Genomic DNA, 19,540 nt, shown 5'->3' with positions numbered 1-19,540 from the left:
CTTGATAGCTTTGTTTAAACATATTCCTTTGTCTAGGTCAGACCTGTAGATCATTTTTACCTAGGCTAAGCTATGTGGCCTTACACATATTAGCAACACCATACAAAGGGAATTCATAATTCATATATAACATTTACATTTTACAATGACAATGACCAGCACTGTCATTCTACTTTATCCAGCACTGGTAAGGCAAAATCTGAAGTACTGCAACTAGTTTTGGGCCCCCCGCTACAGAAAGGGTGTGGATGCATTAGAGAAGGTCCAGTAGAGGGCAACCAAAATGATTAGAGGGCTGGAGCACATGACCTACAAGGAGAGGCTGAGGGATTTGGGCTTATTTAGTCTGCAGAAGAGTGAGAGGGGATTTCATAGCAGCCTTCAACTTCCTGAAGGAAGGTTCCAAAGAGGAAGGAGAGAGGCTGTTCTCAGTGGTAACAGATGGCAGAACAAGGAGCAATGGTCTCAAGCTACAATGGGGGAGATCTAGGTTGGATATTAGGAAAAACCATTTCACTAGTAGGGTGTTGAAGCACTGGAAGGGGTTATCTAGGGAGGTGGTGGAATCTTCATCCGTAGAGGTTTTTAAGTCTCTGCTTGACGACAAAGCCCTTGGGCAGGGGGCTGGACTCAATGACCTCGAGGTCTCTTCCAGCCCTAGGATTCTATGATTCTATGTCTGCTTTCTTATGATACATCACAAGGCATATTTTGTACAACTATCACTGCACTAGTGTGTAGGCTGTGAATACAGAGATGCCTATAGTCACAACTCTCAACTCCATTCGAGTCAAGTCAATAATGAAAATATTCAATAGTACTGAACCCAGGACATACCCTCCTCGGCATTCAATTTGATATGACCTCCCAGTTTAACAGCAAACTATTGATAAGTACTCTTTTAGAATGTTTTTTCAATCAGTGGTAAACCCACTTTACAGTAATTTGAGCTAGGCCCTATTTTTATTGTTTGTTTACAAGAATGTCATATGGGACTATATCGAAAGCTTTCTAAATTTCAGGAGTATCACATTTACTACTTCACCCTATCCATTATCTCATCAAAGAAGGAAATTAGATTGGTTTGGCATGATCTGTAACAGAATAGACTGATTTAAACGATAATTTACATATCACCAAAAATCATTGATGTAAATCAAGTTCCCACTGATACTACAGATATTTCTGGAAACAAGGATGTAAATCTGATCACTAAACCATGTTACAGCTCAGTACAGCATTTTACAACATCTAAGAGGGTATATGTTGTGTAATTCTTTTAGATAACTTGATTTTGATTAATACACATTACTTGTATCAAACTGCAGATGTAGCATCTGCACATGTTTATGAGATTGTAAGTGTAGTTTTAGCATATTTGTGATAAGATTTAATTGTAACTTATTTTTAAATTCGAAATTTTAGTATTTTATTGATGATTTTTAAGAAAATAAAAAAATCCAGTTATAATAAAAAAAATTGATCTGATTTTTTAGTAATTTGATCTAGTATTTCCGAGGCATCAAAGTTAGGTCGATAATTCCCCAGATCCTCCTTTTCTTCCTTTTTGAAGATAAGAAATGTTTGTCCTTCTCCAGTGTGCTGGATCTCACCTGTCCTCCAGAAGTTCTCAAAGATAGTCAGGAATGGTTCAAAGATTGCTTCAGCTAGCCTCTTAAAGACTTTAGAGTGAAATTTATCAGTAATATGAATGTGAATAATATAACTCACATAAATAGCCTTTAACCTTCCTGTGTTTTGGCAACGGATCCTCTCCCCTTGTTGTTATTAATTGTGTTAAGCATTTCATTACAATTAACATTTTTGGTGAAGACTAACACCAAAAAGCCATTAAGCACATCAACTTTTTTGGTTTCATCCATTATTTGGTCTCCTTCACCATTACATAATAGATGTATATGGTTCAGTCTTTCACTTCTGCTCTTTTCAAATTCCTTGTACTATTGACTGGTTTATAGGGGCAAAAATCCACCTTTGTTGCTCGGCTGGCAGCCAGCAGCTGAAATTGACAAGCAAGAATTTTAGTTCACAGATGCTGCCTGACTTTTTCTTCCTGTTTCCATAGAAACCAAGGCCATATTGGTGAAAATAAGGTGTTTTAATAACTATTTTATAATTTTCACATATCTGGGTTTGCCATTCTGATATTCTCTTCCAAACCCCTATTATTTCATGCCTATTAAGTATGTTTTCTCTGTGATATTTTTAACACTGTGTTTGGCTTACTTTTTAAATAGTTAGACTAAAAACCCTTCTGTGGTTTTTACTTTGCATAGCAATTCTGAATTATTATGTTGAGATTATTTACCTGAATGTAGGAAAAACACAATTCCTTTTGACTGCTGTGCTAGCAATAGTTATCTTTTCACACAAGTATTTAGAGCTTTTAAAAGTCAGCTCAGATAAATAATTTTAAATAGTACATTATTTGACATTTAAAGAGTCCTCTGCACTTTTCTCTATTTAAATCTGCTATTTGTTAGGAATATTTGTGATATTCAGCTGTAATCTGCACTACCAGATGAGAGGGCATAAATAAACCAACCAATTTGTCATAAATGATCTCAGTTATATTGCTCTATCCATAATCACGTACATACCACTGGAAAGTATGTTCTCCAAGTACAGTAATGCACATTATTTTCACTTTTAAAATATTAGTCACAAGCATTATTTTTTCAACAGTGTATCCAATTAAAAAGATAAATCTTTTGGTATGAACATTTATGAAGAGATTTCCCCTTATGCAAAATACAAAAGAAAAGCAGCATGTTTAAAATAAAAAGATAGATCAGATGTAGGGAATTATTTCCAATGATTTAATTGAGAAAGCTGCAGAAACAATTTACTTTTTTTTAAATTTAACCAAAAGAAATAATTCATACCTCACCAAGTGAGTAATAGCGTCTTGGAATCTGAGAGTCTGGATAGATGTTTTCTAGGTACCATGAAAACGGTTTACACTTCAGATTTTCTCTTAGTGCTTTTCTGACTGATACATCGCCATAATCCACTTTGACAACACCTAGAATTTTTCAGATAAATACATAATTAATGTATAGATTCTTTACAGCTACACAAAAATATCACTGATCATTTTATCATTTTCCAATTAGTATAATTATAGCTCGACAATATACAATTCCATGTAGCAGCTGTTACAACAATGAGATTTTTGCTGCCATCGGCAATAGCAAATTAAAGACTAATAAAAGCAATATTTATTCTATTTATAATACATTAATATAGAAAAATATAGCCATACAAATATCTTGATTCTCATGTTGGACATTTCATACCATGTGTCATTAACTATTAATCGAATCTCTTAGAATCAAAGTTAAGTAACCGTTTCATTTTATATTAGAAGATTTCAAAGCAGATAGGCTATGTCTACACAGCCCCCGTTTTGCACAAAAAATATGCATAATTAATGAGGCTCTATTTTTGCGCATTTTTTTCAGGAAGAACGGTTCTTGCACAAGAGGCTTTTTTTTGCACAAAAAGGAGCTGTGCAGATGGCTCCTTTTTGCGCAAAAACCTCTTGCGCAAAAAAGTAGCCTAAATTATGCGCGGCGATATTGCACGCTTCTCCTCATTTGCATATTTATTGCTCAAAACAGGTGCAGTATGGACAAAGCCATAATGTTTAAGTTCTGTCATTCACACTGTTCCCTTTTGCATTTACCATTGGTTCTATGTGCTTTGATTTTTTTAAGAAAGAAAGAAAGAAAGAAAGAAAGAAAGAAAGAAAGAAAGAAAGAAAGAAAGAAAGAAAGAAAGAAAGAAAGAAAGAAAGAAAGAAAGAAAGAAAGAAAGAAAGAAAGAAAGAAAGAAAGAAAGAAAGAAACTAGCTAATTTTAAGTGCCATTTTAAAAAGCATCTTGCTGGTGTGTCCAAATTTAATAAATTGATTTGAGAAAAATAACTCAAAAGGAAGATAGGTTGTTTTAAGAAAAATAAGTTCATTGTCTTTAAAAATTAGTTTGTTGTCTTTAAAAAATAAACTGACTGTCATACAGAACACACTGTCTTATTACACGTATGGAAGTAACAGTGCTGCTTTTTTCCGATCAATTTTGTTATTTCTGTGGGAGAAAATCCTGCCTTTCCTTCCCTCTACTGTATGGGTGCATGCAGCCTATGAGGCAGTGAAAACTAATGCTACACACCCGCAATAATACAACAAGCACAGTTCAGCTAGTACAAACAGTTTAATAATTTAATCTTTATAAACCAACAACAAATGACTACCCCAATGAAAAAGAGAAACAAGGAAGAAATTGTGCCTTATGGAAGTGCTCCAGAAACACAATGCCTCATGGTGCTGCTGTAGTGTGATATAGTTAAGGCTCATCCATGAGTAAGGTGCAGTGTTCACTAAAATAAATACAGGTTGAAGCTCTTTAGTCTGGTACTCGCTGGTCTGGCAACAAATGGTCCAAAATGATCATTTTAGTTTGCTGGATGTCCACTTCTCACAGGTGTGGCCATGTTTCTCATGGTCCCATAAAGTTTGCTTACAGCCACCAGTCCTGGCTCTTAGTGGTCTGTGCTGTTATTTAGATCTAGTTTACCCTTAAATATCTTCTAAAAGCCCAATAAGCAGTAAAGTGTTGGTAATGCTACTAGACAATATTGACATCCCATGGTTCAACAAATTCCCTGGTTCAACGCTAGTCAGGTCCCGAGAGTGCCAGACTAGAGGGGTTCAACCAGTACAATCAGTATACAATCTGCTTTTCAACATTATGAAGTTTATTTCTTCTTACAGTCAATATATGCTCAAAAAGTTAAGTTCACAACAATCTTATTTTCATTTTATTTCCATTTTTTTTATTACGGGATTTGACATTCCAGAAATTACAACACACAATTTATCCCATAGCCACTGAAATCACCTCCTTGACATTCCTACTTCTTAAATATTTCATTTTTTCTTGTTTGTTTGTTTTTTGCCATTTAAATCTATTATTCACCATCTCTTTTTCTTTTGTGTTTGGCTGTTTCTAAAGGACTTTTCTGAAAATAAATAAAATGGACCAATATTCTCCAAAGGATCTGTCATTACATACAGGGCCAAATTTTTCCCCTCAATTATATCTGTGTAAATCCAAAGTAACTCAGTTGATTCAATTACTCCAGGATAAGATGAAATCAATAAGATTAAATTCAATAAGGCAAGTGTACTACATTTAGGAAGGAAAAAATCAAATGCACAAACAGAAAATTGGGAATAACTGGCTAAGCAGCAGTACTGCAGAAAAACATCTAGAGCAGGTATGTCAAACTCAAAGCCTACTGAGGGCCGCAGAAATGAAAACTGATAGATTTTAGGGCCACAGGGCCACCAAAGAAAATGTACTTTGTTGGAAAGTCATGGCTATTTATTATTATTAGATTATGTTTTAGCTATTTTATAATACTGCAATACAGGCAGTCCCCGGGTTACGTACAAGATAGGGACTGTAGGTTTGTTCTTAAGTTGAATCTGTATGTAATTCAGCCCTGTCTCCTGCCCACGTGTTCCGCCGCTTTGCTTCCTCTCCCTGGTCTGCTGGAGACCAGGGAGAGGAACCCCGTTCGTAACTGCGGATCTGACGTAAGTCGGATCCGCGTAACTCGGGGACTGCCTGTAATTTGATGTGTAAAATTGTTATTTGCTCATATTAAGTAATGTTAAAATTAATTTAACATAATTTTTAATGTAAATATAAATTTAAGGAACTTTTAAATTTTGTATATGATACATAACTGTTTTGTTGAAATAAAAACAAGTATAGACCATGATTAATCAAAGAGAACAGGCTTCTTTGAAAATTTCAGATACTTTGTAAGTTTGAGATTTTGCATAGATATAATTATTCATGCAGTTGCAAAAAACTGACATTAATTTTATATCAATAAATATACATTTTGTGATTTTAATTGGGAATACATAAATAAAAAACAAAATATTAACAAAATAACTTCTTCCTTGCCCCCAGAGCCACGGACTCCCATACCCCCGTTCTAACCCAATCCCCCTCCGCTCTCCCAGAGTCAGGGCCCCCCCAACATAATGCCTCTCTCCTGCCCCAGAGCCAGGCACTCCTAGCCCCCCCAACCTAATGCCTCCCTGAGAGCCAGGAACTCCCAGCTCTCCTCCCCCCCCCCAACATAATACCTGGGTCCCAGAGTCGATGTTGCTACCTGAGGTGCTGGGTTGGCGTGAACACAGCGGCCAGCTTTGAGCGCCTGCTGGAGTGCCCAGCGCAGAGCACCCAGCCAGCCGTGAGCATGTGCACAGAGCAGCCCGGCCCACTGTGAGCTGTTGCTGCAGTGCAGAGTGGCCCAGCCGGGATGTGAGCGGGCACTCGAACACGTGCTCCAAGCGGCCAGTGGGCCGCACTTCCTTCTTTTATAAAAGTGTTCTGGCAGGCCGCATAATATTTCGAACGATCTGCATGTGGCCCCCCAAATACCAGTTTGACATGCCTGATCTAGGGGTTACAATATAAAACAAATTAAATACCAGTCAATCATGTGACACTACTGCCAAAAAAGGCAAATGTCAACAGAGGATAGTGTTAACAGGATGTAAGAAATGGGAGTAATTGTTCAACTCTTGTTGACACTGAGATCTCAGCCAAAGAACTGTGTCCAGTTTTGGGTGGTACATTTTAAGAAAGATATGGCATTCAGACTTGAATTTTAAAAAGTTTCTATTCATTATTTTAGTTGATAATTGTCTCACTCCTGCATGTAGATTTGATTTGAAAATTAATTAAATTAGTTTTGTATTTTGTTCTGAAAGTACTAAGACTTCTGGTCATTCTTGACCGATCTGTTGTGTTAAACAAATTCTATAGTCCAGGGCCAGCACCTGTATTCCCCCATTAATGAGCCTTGCTCTTCTGGTCAATACTTCCTTGGTTTTAATGGAATCTACCTGGTATGGGTGGTCATAACTACAGAGGGAAGGTATTCCCTCAGTTACCTAGGGACAAGTCTATGGAGGGCTTTGAATGTTAGGACTAAGCTCTTCCACAGGCCTCTGTATGGAAGAGGAATCCAATGCAAAGAGCATAACTTGATGGAGATATGTTCATAGTGACCCATCTTGCTAAACAGGATTATTGAATTTTGAACCAGTTGATGCTTTGCTGAGTTTTATACCAGGGTGGGCTGCTTCACTCCTAGAAATAATGGGTTGTAATATTCAAACCTAGTCATGTAGCCAAATCTATGTCTAATAGCATGGAATAGTATCTGGCCACTTATAGATGGATGTAGATTTTTTTTTATTTTATTTTTTTGGCCACCATGGCTATATTGATTTTGAGAGGATTCTGCATGGTCATCTCACACAGTTCAGATGGGGCCTAAAACAGAGGTTCTCAAATTTCTTTACAGTATGGGCCACAATTCAATAGAGATACCTGCCTTCCTATTACCATCAGAAAGCATCCATCTAGCAATGACAATAATTAATTATAAGTAAGGGCATTAACAGATAAGAACTCAAAGCATTTCAGATGAGTTATAATAAGCACTATGTGATCATGAAGAAGTCTGCAGACTTTCAGCAAGGTATCTACAGCTCAGTTTGAGAACTTGATGCTTTCATAACACAAAACAAATGAAGGGAGAAGGGAAATGCAAATGAGTAAGGTGACCAGATGGTGACTGGCTACAATCTAATAATATATCCCTCATTCAAATTAAAGGAATATAAAGATTGCCTCTGTCTCAATTTCACAGTACTTAATTTTTGATTTTTGTGTGTATATATCATGGTAGATCTGAATGATGAAAAGGCAGTGGTCTTATGAACCATATACAAGCCAGTGTTCTATATGGGCCAAATTCTGCCCTTGATGATGTGCCCAGTAAGGTCAGAGAGAGAAAAGTTTACATCTGAGAGCACAGTATGTCCCTAATCTGATTTTCAAAACTTGCAAGTGTTTCTATAGCTTGTGATTTTTCTGTGTTTACTACTCCCTTATTTTAAACTATTTCAGTTCATTTACCACATTGCAGCCTAACATTGAAAAATGAAACATTAGCCACTTGAACTGTTTGTTTGTTTATTTTTTTGCAGCACGCAATAATCTGGATCTTCAATTTAAAATAACTATGCAATAGTATATGCTATTTTATTAACTGTCAGTGTATTGCCCAGTTGCATTTAATTTCCTAACTACAATCATCCATAAGCGACATTACCTACAGCAGACTGGCAATTACTGCAGCCTTTACATGTTCTCATATGGCTATGTATGTCACTGGATAAGCTTCCTGAGAATGTCAACCTCAATAAGAAACACATTTGATGGTAGTTATTTTAGACAATGTAACACAAATTGGAAAAAGTAGTATAAATCTTTTCTGACAGAAATTTGATTTTAGAGATGCTGGCTGCATCTCTCTTGTTAAGTAAGAGGGCTATGTGTGCTATTAATTGCCCAGTAGAGGATGTTAAGCATACATCTAATAGAAACCCCTTCTTGGAAATAAAGCATGCCATTCCTTTGATATGCCCTGTTACAAATGAGGAAGACTCCTAACATGGAACTTCGGATAGCACTTGTGGTTTTATACTATTCCTTGCTAGGGTGGAAGCAAAATAATATTTCACCCGCTATAAACGTTGTCTTGAGGGAAATACAACAAGCTGACGTTCTTTCTTTTTTTCTACTTCCTTATCAAGTTGATTTTTTTTTTTTTTTTTTGCAGCTCTGTCCATAATTTGTCAAAGAGGATCACAATAGTAATCTAATGCCAGGCAATGTGAGTTCTGCTGCCACCCATCCCATGCCTCAGGGAAAGAATGGGAGAAAAGAATAATGGGAGAGAGCAGGTAGGCCATTCCAAGGACACTTGCTACATAGTCTAATTTGAGTTATTTTACTGCAGAGAATAAAAAAAAAACCAGCAAAAACCGTGACTGTCTAAAGATCATGCTGAATTAGTAACTGACAATATTCTACAGCTTGCTCTAATTTTATATGCAGTATAGTTATAGATGTATCAGTTCCAGGATATTACAGAGATGCGGTGCATGAGGTAATATTTTTTATTGGACAAATAAAAAAAGAAGATTGTGGCTCGAAAAGCTTGTCTCTCTTACTAACAGAAGTTGGACCAATGAAAGATATTGTATCAACCACCCAGTGTCTCTAATTTTAGATCACAGATAGCAGTGACTAGGCTTCCACTGTACCTCGTGGAAAACTATTTTTGTCTGTTTAATAAAAGTTTGATTCATTATCTTATTCTCAGTCAGAATCCCTTGGAATACCCCATCAATAAATCCTTTGGTATGTGCAGCCTTCAGATACTAGTAGATAGTTATTATAACCACTTGAGTCCTCATCTAGTCAAGATACACTTCTTTGTCCTTGTCTGAATTTCATCCACTCTCCAGATACCGTAAGTTAGTGAGATGACTAGAACTGACTGGGGATTTTTTTTTCCATTGGAAAATGCAGATTTGTTAACAATGAAACATTCAGAAGCAGGCCAATGTTGACAATTTTTTATGTAGGAAAAAAAAATTACTAAACCCAATCCGTCAAGCAATCCACAAGCAGAACTCATTTGTAACCACAGTGAATCATAGGGAACTAGTAGGAATGGGCCAAAAGATTAAAGACAAATGAAGATTCAATTAAGCCAAAACTGGTTTTGTTTTATTTCTATTCCATAGGGTGTTTTATATTATGTAAAGTGTTCTCAGACTCTTCATTTTTTAAGGAAAGGTCTCTTCTCTCTGTCAGTCCCCGTAATACACGAGGTTCGAAGGGATGCCGGAAAGGATGAGACCACAACTGGGGGTTTCAAAAAGTACAAACTGATTTTATTTTGATGGCGCCAGACAATCATCAGAACAAAAATTAAACAGATTGCCAGACAACACAAAACAATTCCCTGAGGCTTTTCTAAATCACAATAATTCCCAATAACTGCCCAGGGGTTAGGAACAGTTGAATTAACATTGGTATTATCCATAGGGCTGACTATTTACACAACTTTATACAAGGAAACAGTAAAAAATCTAAACCACAACTATTTATAAACTAACTTAGTAACTTTTTAGCCACTGTCACTTGGCAAGCAATAAGGACAACTAAAAAATCAATTAGGATAGGGATGATGGTGGGGGGGGGGGGTGTTATACCAGTTCTGGAGACAGCAGGAACACAAGTACCGGTCACACGCTCATAAACTGTCTCCACTCGGGTCGACCAACTCGGAGTACGCTCAGTAAGACTCAAGAGCGGGGGGTGCAAGGCGTCTGGGTGATCAGGCCAGGCGTTCACTCAATGCGAATCCCCAGTGAGAGAGGGGCTGCCTGCCTGTTTTATTGCCTGTGAACTTATCACCCCATAGGTTGGTTTTTGTTGCAGTGGGTGGAGTAGCAGGCCTGAGCACCAGTCAGCCCACTGGCTGATCTGTTACTGCAATGGGTGGAGCGAGCAGGGGAAGATTATTAATTTACATGCCCTTATATGGAAAACACTCCACCTCACAGACAGAGCCCCCTATACCAGCCTCAGAGGTATTACAGGCTATGGCTCCCTGCGACGGGCAGTCATTCCTGATGTTCTGTCTCGGACATGCCCCCGTGGCTGTCCGGAGCAAGCGGTAAGGGGGTTGCCTAAGGTGAGAGCGCACGTAAGGGTAATCAGCAAGAAGCCAATTGGGTAAATTGAGGTTCTGGTGAGCTGCTGTCTTCAGAAAGGGGAGAAAGGGAAAAGTAAGCAACAGTAACAGGGAAAGCGGAAACAACTCTGTGGATAAGAGCTTTTGCAACAGCAGTGCCCACTAAAAAGGCTAGTAACACAAGAGCACATACAATCAACCACTGCTTAATGGTGGATGCCCAAGTACTCAGTCCTCAAGAGGAAAGTTTTGTTTGCCACCAGTCCCATTCTTCCCGCTGTTCGTGAATCCGAACTGCAAGTGAGGTCAGCTGTTGGGTGATGGCTGAAACATTGTTCCACCCGGGCTTGAAACGCAAACAGTATTGGTCCTTAAACCTGGGGTCAAGGTCCTCGAGTGCCATACAAAAGTCCTTCTGCAATATAACCTGTATCATTATACGATTCTTTTCGGCATAATGAGCTAGTACAGTAAGAGCCAAATCGACTTGTCGAAACCCTTCAGCGGTCAAATTAGTGAGGGCTTCGAGATTGTGGGACATTTGGTAACATATTCCCAAACGAAAGATTCAGTGGCAGACTTAAATTTTTTCCATCTTGATGGTTCTCGTCGGCTCCGGAAGTCAAACAGCCGGTGGGGGGCTCGAATGGGTTGGTACCTGAAAAACAAAAAGGGGACAAACAACGCCCTCAAGGCGGGCTAATTAAGATCGAAGAGAAAGCCAATTGTGACGGACTAACGTAGGTTGCTTCAACGCTATTTAATCCCTGTACAAAGACTATCTTTCCAGTGGGGGTGTGGGGCATATCGGGGGGGATGATGGATACCTGTGCCCCCGTGTCTAACAAAAAGGGGATAATTGTCTCGTTTTCGGTAGTCAGGTTTTGATAGGGTCGAGGGTCATTTAAATCAGGCCGAGTGACCGCTAGGCACTCGGCCTCTCCCCGTTTTTTGGCTGCGGGGGAATAGGGCGATCTTCCCACCCCAATTTCACAGCCAAGTCTTTCTGTTGATCACTATTCATTTTCCTAATAGCTTCCTTGGTGAGTCCCTTACCCAATAAAAATCCAAAAATCTTACGCTCGATGAACGAACGCTCGGGGTATTTGGGTTTGGGCGCCATTTTGGACCCTTTCACCAGAGTAGAGGGGGTTGCAAGTAGGGCGGCCTTTAGTGTTGCCCACTTCACCCTCTCTACAGCGTCGTATAGTCGGCCAATAGGTTGTCCTGTGTATCCCCTTAGCCACAGAAGAGCCCCTGTGTCTAGATTAGGGCTGTTGTCCACGGCTAGGGTAACAGCCGCATCTTCTATGGGAATCTGAGTGGGATCATCAACAAAACGAAATGGGTTTTGTGCTACCGTCTGAACGTTAGTTAAGTTGAGGGGGTGTGCGGTGGGATCCCAGAGCAGAATAGAACTCCCAGCGATTGCGTACATAAGGGTAGTGGAGTTATTCACACAATCAGGTGGCATCTGTACTGCGCGAAATCCCCCTTGTATTTGGAGGTGCGCGGCAGCTGCGGCCGTTACAGGCCAATGATTATTCGCTGCCAATACTCCCCCCATAAGGCCCCGCGACCAACTCCCGGTACGGGTTAATGTTAAGGCTTCCTCCCGGTCAACCCAGTCACTCCCCTGTTCCAAGGCTAATCTCCCTACCCAGATTATAGGAGGCTCATCTGGACGTCGGGCAGTATCTGTGATGAACTCCTTCATTTCCGCCTTGGTTCGGGGGCGGGTCTCAGTTACCTGAGAGGTATTCCCCTGACCATCCATTTTTAATCGGGTTACAGTCACAGGGAGGGCCTCCGGTACAATCAGGTCGGGAGCTGTGGGTATGGTTGAACTCAGGGTAGTCAAGCCAGGGTAAATGTTTGGTGGATCATGAGAGCCTTGGTATGGGGGAGGAAGCTGTGTCTCTAAAGGAGGCATCTTTGGCGCCTGAGGGGAAAACTCCGGTTCTCCCTCCGACTGCGAGTGCGCCACCCCACGGGCGCAATTTGTAACGGCCCCATGGTAGACGGTAACTTTATCAAGGGCTGCTGCTAGGGTATTGCAGATGGCAGCCAGAACATCCTCTGATTTATAAGAATCGGGGTGTAGTTTTTTAACCTTTTTTATCCCATCTAACCTTTGGACCAATCCTATTAACAGGTGGTGTGCAGGTGATCCATGTGGGGCTCTTGGCTCGGGGGCCAAGATGGAGGGGGCTACCCCACAGAGTTTAATTACCCTGTTCACCTCTTTCCAGAGGCTAAGAGGGTTTGTATTAGGGGCTGTCTCACCCACTTGAGTGAGACACGGTTGAAGGCTATTATCAGCCGGGGTGGCCCTGAAGGTGGGATGGCAAGTTAGCAAGCAGCCCACATCGCTCAACCCCAAAGGAATGGTGTAGGTCCTACAATCATGGCCGTGTCCTATGACACAGACCCAGTCAAAAGTGTTAGGGGCCCCTTCGCGCTGTCGAGTACAGAGGAGGTGGTATTGCAAATGATTAAACTGATCCTCCTCAGAACCTGGGGTCTCAGTTTTAGCCCAGGGGCAACTATCAGAGTTGTCATGGTCTCCGGGGTTCCGGCATCCTGTTCGTGACGCCATGTCAGTCCCCGTAATACACGAGGTTCGAAGGGATGCCGGAAAGGATGAGACCACAACTGGGGGTTTCAAAAAGTACAAACTGATTTTATTTTGATGGCGCCAGACAATCATCAGAACAAAAATTAAACAGATTGCCAGACAACACAAAACAATTCCCTGAGGCTTTTCTAAATCACAATAATTCCCAATAACTGCCCAGGGGTTAGGAACAGTTGAATTAACATTGGTATTATCCATAGGGCTGACTATTTACACAACTTTATACAAGGAAACAGTAAAAAATCTAAACCACAACTATTTATAAACTAACTTAGTAACTTTTTAGCCACTGTCACTTGGCAAGCAATAAGGACAACTAAAAAATCAATTAGGATAGGGATGATGGTGGGGGGGGGGGTGTTATACCAGTTCTGGAGACAGCAGGAACACAAGTACCGGTCACACGCTCATAAACTGTCTCCACTCGGGTCGACCAACTCGGAGTACGCTCAGTAAGACTCAAGAGCGGGGGGTGCAAGGCGTCTGGGTGATCAGGCCAGGCGTTCACTCAATGCGAATCCCCAGTGAGAGAGGGGCTGCCTGCCTGTTTTATTGCCTGTGAACTTATCACCCCATAGGTTGGTTTTTGTTGCAGTGGGTGGAGTAGCAGGCCTGAGCACCAGTCAGCCCACTGGCTGATCTGTTACTGCAATGGGTGGAGCGAGCAGGGGAAGATTATTAATTTACATGCCCTTATATGGAAAACACTCCACCTCACAGACAGAGCCCCCTATACCAGCCTCAGAGGTATTACAGGCTATGGCTCCCTGCGACGGGCAGTCATTCCTGATGTTCTGTCTCGGACACTCTCAACAGAAATAGTCATTTAATTCGGACAATATGCCATCCATCAGGATATGCTAATAGCTGCTGATCCTACTGTATTTGAAAAACAGTACTGAAGAAGTTTAGCATTCTGGCTGTTTCATAAAACACAGTATTAAACAACAGACAGGAAGTCCAAAATTTAGAATTGCCACAAAGGAAATCTGCAAACAAAATAAAACAAAAACTAGCAAAGGTGTGATCCCCCAAACTACATTCATCTCTCTGAGGAAACCTGGGTAACACCCTACCCACGTAGTGTGGGGCTGTATAGGGATGCTACCAGCAGACTGGCCCATCATTGTGACTTCTCCCCTTTTCAGAGTAATGAATACGGTCTAAAGGCTACAGTAGAGGGAAGCATTGGGGATGTCAGATGGAAACCATAAAAAATGCCATCAGACAGGATCAGTGACCCTAACTCCTAAAGGAGGTACACAATGGGTAGCCATGTTGCACCGGCCCGCAGAATGGAATTGTAGCTGAGATGACTGTCCATGGGTGGGAAGGTGGTTATCCTGTGACTTCATGGCTCTAGTCTAGATCTAGATTGAGGGATACTGAGTTGGTATTTACACACGTTGCACCCCTCACCTGCATTAAAGCTCCATTTCTGAGAATGCATGTAAATAAAGTGAATATTATCCAGCTAGAAGGTCATAAAAACCTGTACAAAAAACCTTAAATAACATTGCACTTCTCTTACACAGTTTAAAACATGCATCATGCTTTGATTATTTCTGTTTGCTTATTCGTTAATTAAATCCCTCAAATAAATATAGCTCTAGATAGGTCAGCATTTAGAACAAAATGAAAAATCTAGACAATATAGCATTTCTATAAGTACATAAATGCATTTGTGGATGCACTGAGTTGTACACTGTCCTTTACACATAACATCCAGCAGATGGAACTGTTTTCCCATTAAAAACTGAAGCCAGGTAGTCAAAATTCATTAGAGAGGGATGGAGATGAAATACTGTCTATGCTACTGGTAGATTATGCTGCTATATGCCCAAATCTGCAGATCTTACTTAGGCAAAAATGCCATTGAAGTCAATCAGATGAATTCTGTAGTCTTTATTGAGTCAAAATTTTGGCAAGAATTCTGAGTGAAAATTATTGGATCTGATCTTATACATACTGCTAATGAGGCAACAAGTCTCTGCTCAAACATTGTTCAGCTATTATAGGTGTAACCCATATAGAAGCAATGCCAATTATCACAAATTTTAATGCAAACCTTTCAATATCTGATTATTTTCTTAAACTCTTGGGTCCTGGAATCATGTTATTATCCCTCCTTCCAAATTTCTGGCCATCATTGTTCTGGAGAAAAGCTCAGGCAAAACAAGAACACCACAATTTTAAAAAAATGATTTTTAAGCCAACCTTACAGTTGTTTGTGATTGACTCATAATATGAGTACTTAAGTACCTCTTAATTTCCATTAGATTGAGTTTGTTTGAGACAGAAGAGGAGAAAGAGCAAGCACTCGTGTGCGCATGCATAGGGAGTCATGGTGAAAAAAACAAATAAAAATCTTTGAGTTAACACGATGCTCATTGTATTCTCTTATGCAGAGAAAGCCCTGTAACCTCACATCATAACAGCTTTTACAGGAGAAAGAGGACTACGCTGTCCATTGGTGGTAGTTATTTTTTATTAATTATTATTTTATTTTACTCCAAGTCTGTAAATGGAGGACAGGAGAGAGGGAAGAGGTTCAGCAAACCCGGGTGTTCCATCCTCACTTCCTAGGACTTGCAGAAAGGGAAGAGGGGTGGTGTGTGTGTGTGTGTGTGTGTGTGTGTGTGTGTGTGTGTGTGTGTGTGTGTGTGTGTGTGTGTGTGTGTGTGTGTGTGTGTGTGTGTGTGTGTGTGTGTGTGTGTGTGTGTGTGTGTGTGTGTGTGTGTGTGTGTGAGAAACACAGTAACAGAATCTACACACTGGGGCTGGGACTGAGATTGCTTGAGGAAAGGAAGATAGCTGTGGGGTTGGAACCTGACAGGACCCCTTGCCACAGGGTGATTCTCCTGGAAAGGCAATACACCTGTTTTTGTATTATCTGTTCTGCACAACCTCTTTCAAGACATCGAGCCACAGCACAACCGAATCCAGGGGGGACACCCTGGTAGCCCAGCCCCTATTTGAAGTGCACTGTGGAAGCATACAGAAAATGCAGGGTCAGAATATGGACAGTGGACCTCTACGTGAATGGGTCCAAGCATCTTGTAGATCACCAAGTATCTTCCAGATTTGAATGTGAACAATTCCCACAGCCATTTGGAATAAGGGAAGAGAACTTCAGCAATGGACTCATGCAGTTTTCCTGGTGGAGGAAGGAGTAGTGTGGCCCTGTGTTACTTAATAACTGATCTGAAAGTATAGTTGATATCATGACTATGGTTTGCTCTTTTTCCTGCGCCTTCGGTTTCCTGACTCTTGTCTATTTAATTATTATTTGCTCTCATTATTTTAACTGTGGATTTGTATTTACACAAACACACACAAACCATACCTAAATGTTGGTCAATAAGATCATAGCTACACAATAAAGATACATGTTATATAATGTTATTCTTGGAACAGCATCATTATATACAATTTGGTACCAGGGGACAAACTAACCACTGCATCTGGACTTCTCCCTCTTTTTTATTCGTCCACTATTATTAAGAAAATACTAGCAAACTGAGTGCTAAGTGTTCCTTTGTGGGATTGCAGTCAAAGCAAATATATGAACATTGAAACAGTTCTAGCTTTAGAACCCAGTAGCATTTTGATGATTCATTCTCAAAGCCTGACAAATATAAGAAAAAGAAATGGAGGGAAAGGGGAATTATCAGAGAAACTGTTATTCTGCAAAATAAATCCCTGCAAGTCAACTTCATCAGCAGCCATTATACTTAGTCCATGATATATTTTCAGACAGTAGGACTCAGAGACTAATGAATAAAATTCCACAGAGGTACCCAAAATCATGAAAATCTGAACGGTTTTATATTATGGATTACCCCATCCCCACTGCCCAAATTACAGAAGGTGAAGATAGAGTTCAGTCTCCACACCTGGTAGGTCATTAGTTTTCTCCTAAGAAAAAATGCCACTGTCCTCATCAAAATGTGGGCGAAATAGATGGGGATAGAGCTGAAAGGCAACAGTCCCAGCAGCAAGGAAGGAAGATACATACCAAGGGACAATAGGTACCTCCTATCCCAGGAATATTTGGCACCCACTCTCTAGCTAAGGGAGAGGGGTGTTGATTTCCCAGCTCCCAGGATTTAGCCCAAGGCATGTGGAGTCTGTTTTGGCTACATTCTATCCACTTGAACCAACAATGGGAACCCAGCCTGACAGATGCTGTAGGGTCAAGCTGATCTCCTGTTTAGAGGGCCAGGAAGGAATTTTTTCTTCCCAGGGCCATTTGGCAGAGCATCAGACAATTTTTTGCCTTCTTCACAGCAGCTGCAAGCCACAGGAGGTTAAGTAGGAACACACTTAGTACACTTTGGAGTTAATGGGGTAGAGTTGTTTACTTCTCACAACTTGGGGGGTATTTTCCCATGCAGTTCAGAGAATAAAACTAAAGGTTCCGATAAGTAAGAGACCTGGTATTTTGATGATGGGGCTTTGGCTCATGAGATAGGGAGAACTTGTAGCCACTACCCTGCTGAATCCGCTGTTCCTCTCATGCCAAGGTATGGTGCTAGAACACAGAGAGAGCAAGGTCCTGGGGTAGGAGAGGGATAGGCTCAGGAGATATGAATTATATAGAAAGACACCCTGTAATCCCAGCACTGGAACCAATTACAACCCTGGTAAAGGACATTATGGATGATGGGGGGGGGGGGGGTTTAGTGCCCCTCACTTGTGATAAAGTTTAATAAAAATGTCAGCCTGCTGCTTAATTCTATGTATGTGGGTCTGTCCTCAACCGGTCACGGTGTCCACATCAATGCCAGTTAGGATCCGTTCTGAAGGTCATTTTATTATGTGGAAATTTGTCCAGGAAATATATTTTAAAACTGACTTAAAGGGTGCATAAGGACATTTTCCCTCATTAATCTCTGAAAGGTTTAATGTTTCCCAAATAAGTCATTATCCTAATATAACTTCCTTTGCAGCACACTGAGAGTCTTCTCTTTCACCTCAGAGTGCTTAACCCTGTGAGTCAGTTAATTAGCATCCGGTTAGTGTGTATTTCTTTTGCTGAAGTCCTGATTATACATGTTGAAACTCCCTTGTCAGGAAGCCTGGTAATATAACTACTGAAAGGCAAACTATCATTACGGTTTTTCACCTCCAAAACTATACAATTAACTTTGACAACTAAAAAAGTCTTCAAAATGAAAACGGAATCAAGTCTAAGAGGAATGTTATGCTCAAATAGCTGAGCTGTTGCTTCTGATGTGAAATACTCTTTTCTGTAATTTTCTGTGCTAGATCAGAATAGTATATTCTGATATGACAGAGGCATCTTAAGTGGGTTTAACCCAGTCTAATGGTATCATGAGGAGCTATATCACACTGGAAATGTGAAGCTTATCCCGTAGATTGTATCCTCGCCGTCAAATTTATATCAAAACAGGAAAGACTCATATTAGCAGCAGTACCAGCATCTCTCTCAGGCTGCCTCTGGGAAAAGATACAGATATAGAGTAGCTATGCTTTAATTATATGAAACATCTGTTGATTGACACACTTAATATTCAACACTAAAAGAAAAAATATTTATTCTTTAAGATGTGGCAATATTTTGTGATGTGGTAGATCAGGGAAATGGTACAGATACAGGAGGAATAATACACTTTTCCAAGCACTCTTCCTGGATCAATGATGAGAAATAAAATGAATTAGTCAGTGTCAGAAACCCCAGGTGCCAACACGCTTACTTATCTGTACCCAGAAATCATAATCTCTAAGCATTTTCTTACCTGAACCCACTATCATCTACTAATCCTACCTACCAGCTGAATACTTAAAGTGCAGTATTGCTCTGAAAAGGAACTTTGTAGAACAAGTTGGACCTTGTGAGTTTACAATAGGTAGCTCCTGTCTCTGGGAGACTCTGGCACTCACTGACCAGCTAAATGAAAGTAATAATCCTATGTTAGTCATGTTACCACTGAGCAGGCAAAAAAGTTGAGTGTGTAGATTGGTTTATCTTTGGTTTTCATAATTATTGGTGTTGCATGGAATCAAAGAGAGACCATATTGATTTCCAGAGTTCAGGTGGAATTTGTAGGGGTGGCAGTTTGAGAGGCCTCTTGTAAATGAAGTGCAAATTTGATCTGGAAATCACCATTTTCACTTTTTCAGAGAGTCACTTTTCAATGTCTGAAGAAAGTAGCTGGTTGTAGTGGGGTTAGAGAGGGAAGGAGTGTGGTTATCTGCCTAGTCCATGGA

At 40.3% G+C, this 19,540-nt stretch overlaps 1 protein-coding gene across 4 annotated transcripts in view; it reads right to left on the bottom strand.

Moving 5' to 3' along the window:
• The window catches only part of GALNT13 (polypeptide N-acetylgalactosaminyltransferase 13), a 338,848-nt gene that overhangs the window by 66,595 nt on the left and 252,713 nt on the right, over positions 1 to 19,540 (bottom strand). For all 4 annotated transcript variants that reach the window (XM_075933419.1, XM_075933416.1, XM_075933417.1 and 1 more), the window contains one exon: positions 2,907 to 3,046. In XM_075933419.1, coding sequence (XP_075789534.1) covers positions 2,907 to 3,046 — 140 coding nt within the window. The remainder of the gene's footprint in view (positions 1 to 2,906; positions 3,047 to 19,540) is intronic.

This window comes from Pelodiscus sinensis, chromosome 7 (assembly GCF_049634645.1).
Source record: "Pelodiscus sinensis isolate JC-2024 chromosome 7, ASM4963464v1, whole genome shotgun sequence".
NCBI lineage: Eukaryota > Metazoa > Chordata > Testudines > Trionychidae > Pelodiscus > Pelodiscus sinensis.
The sequence above is the reverse complement of the archived record's forward strand: the minus strand, read 5'-3'. Positions and strand labels throughout refer to the sequence as shown.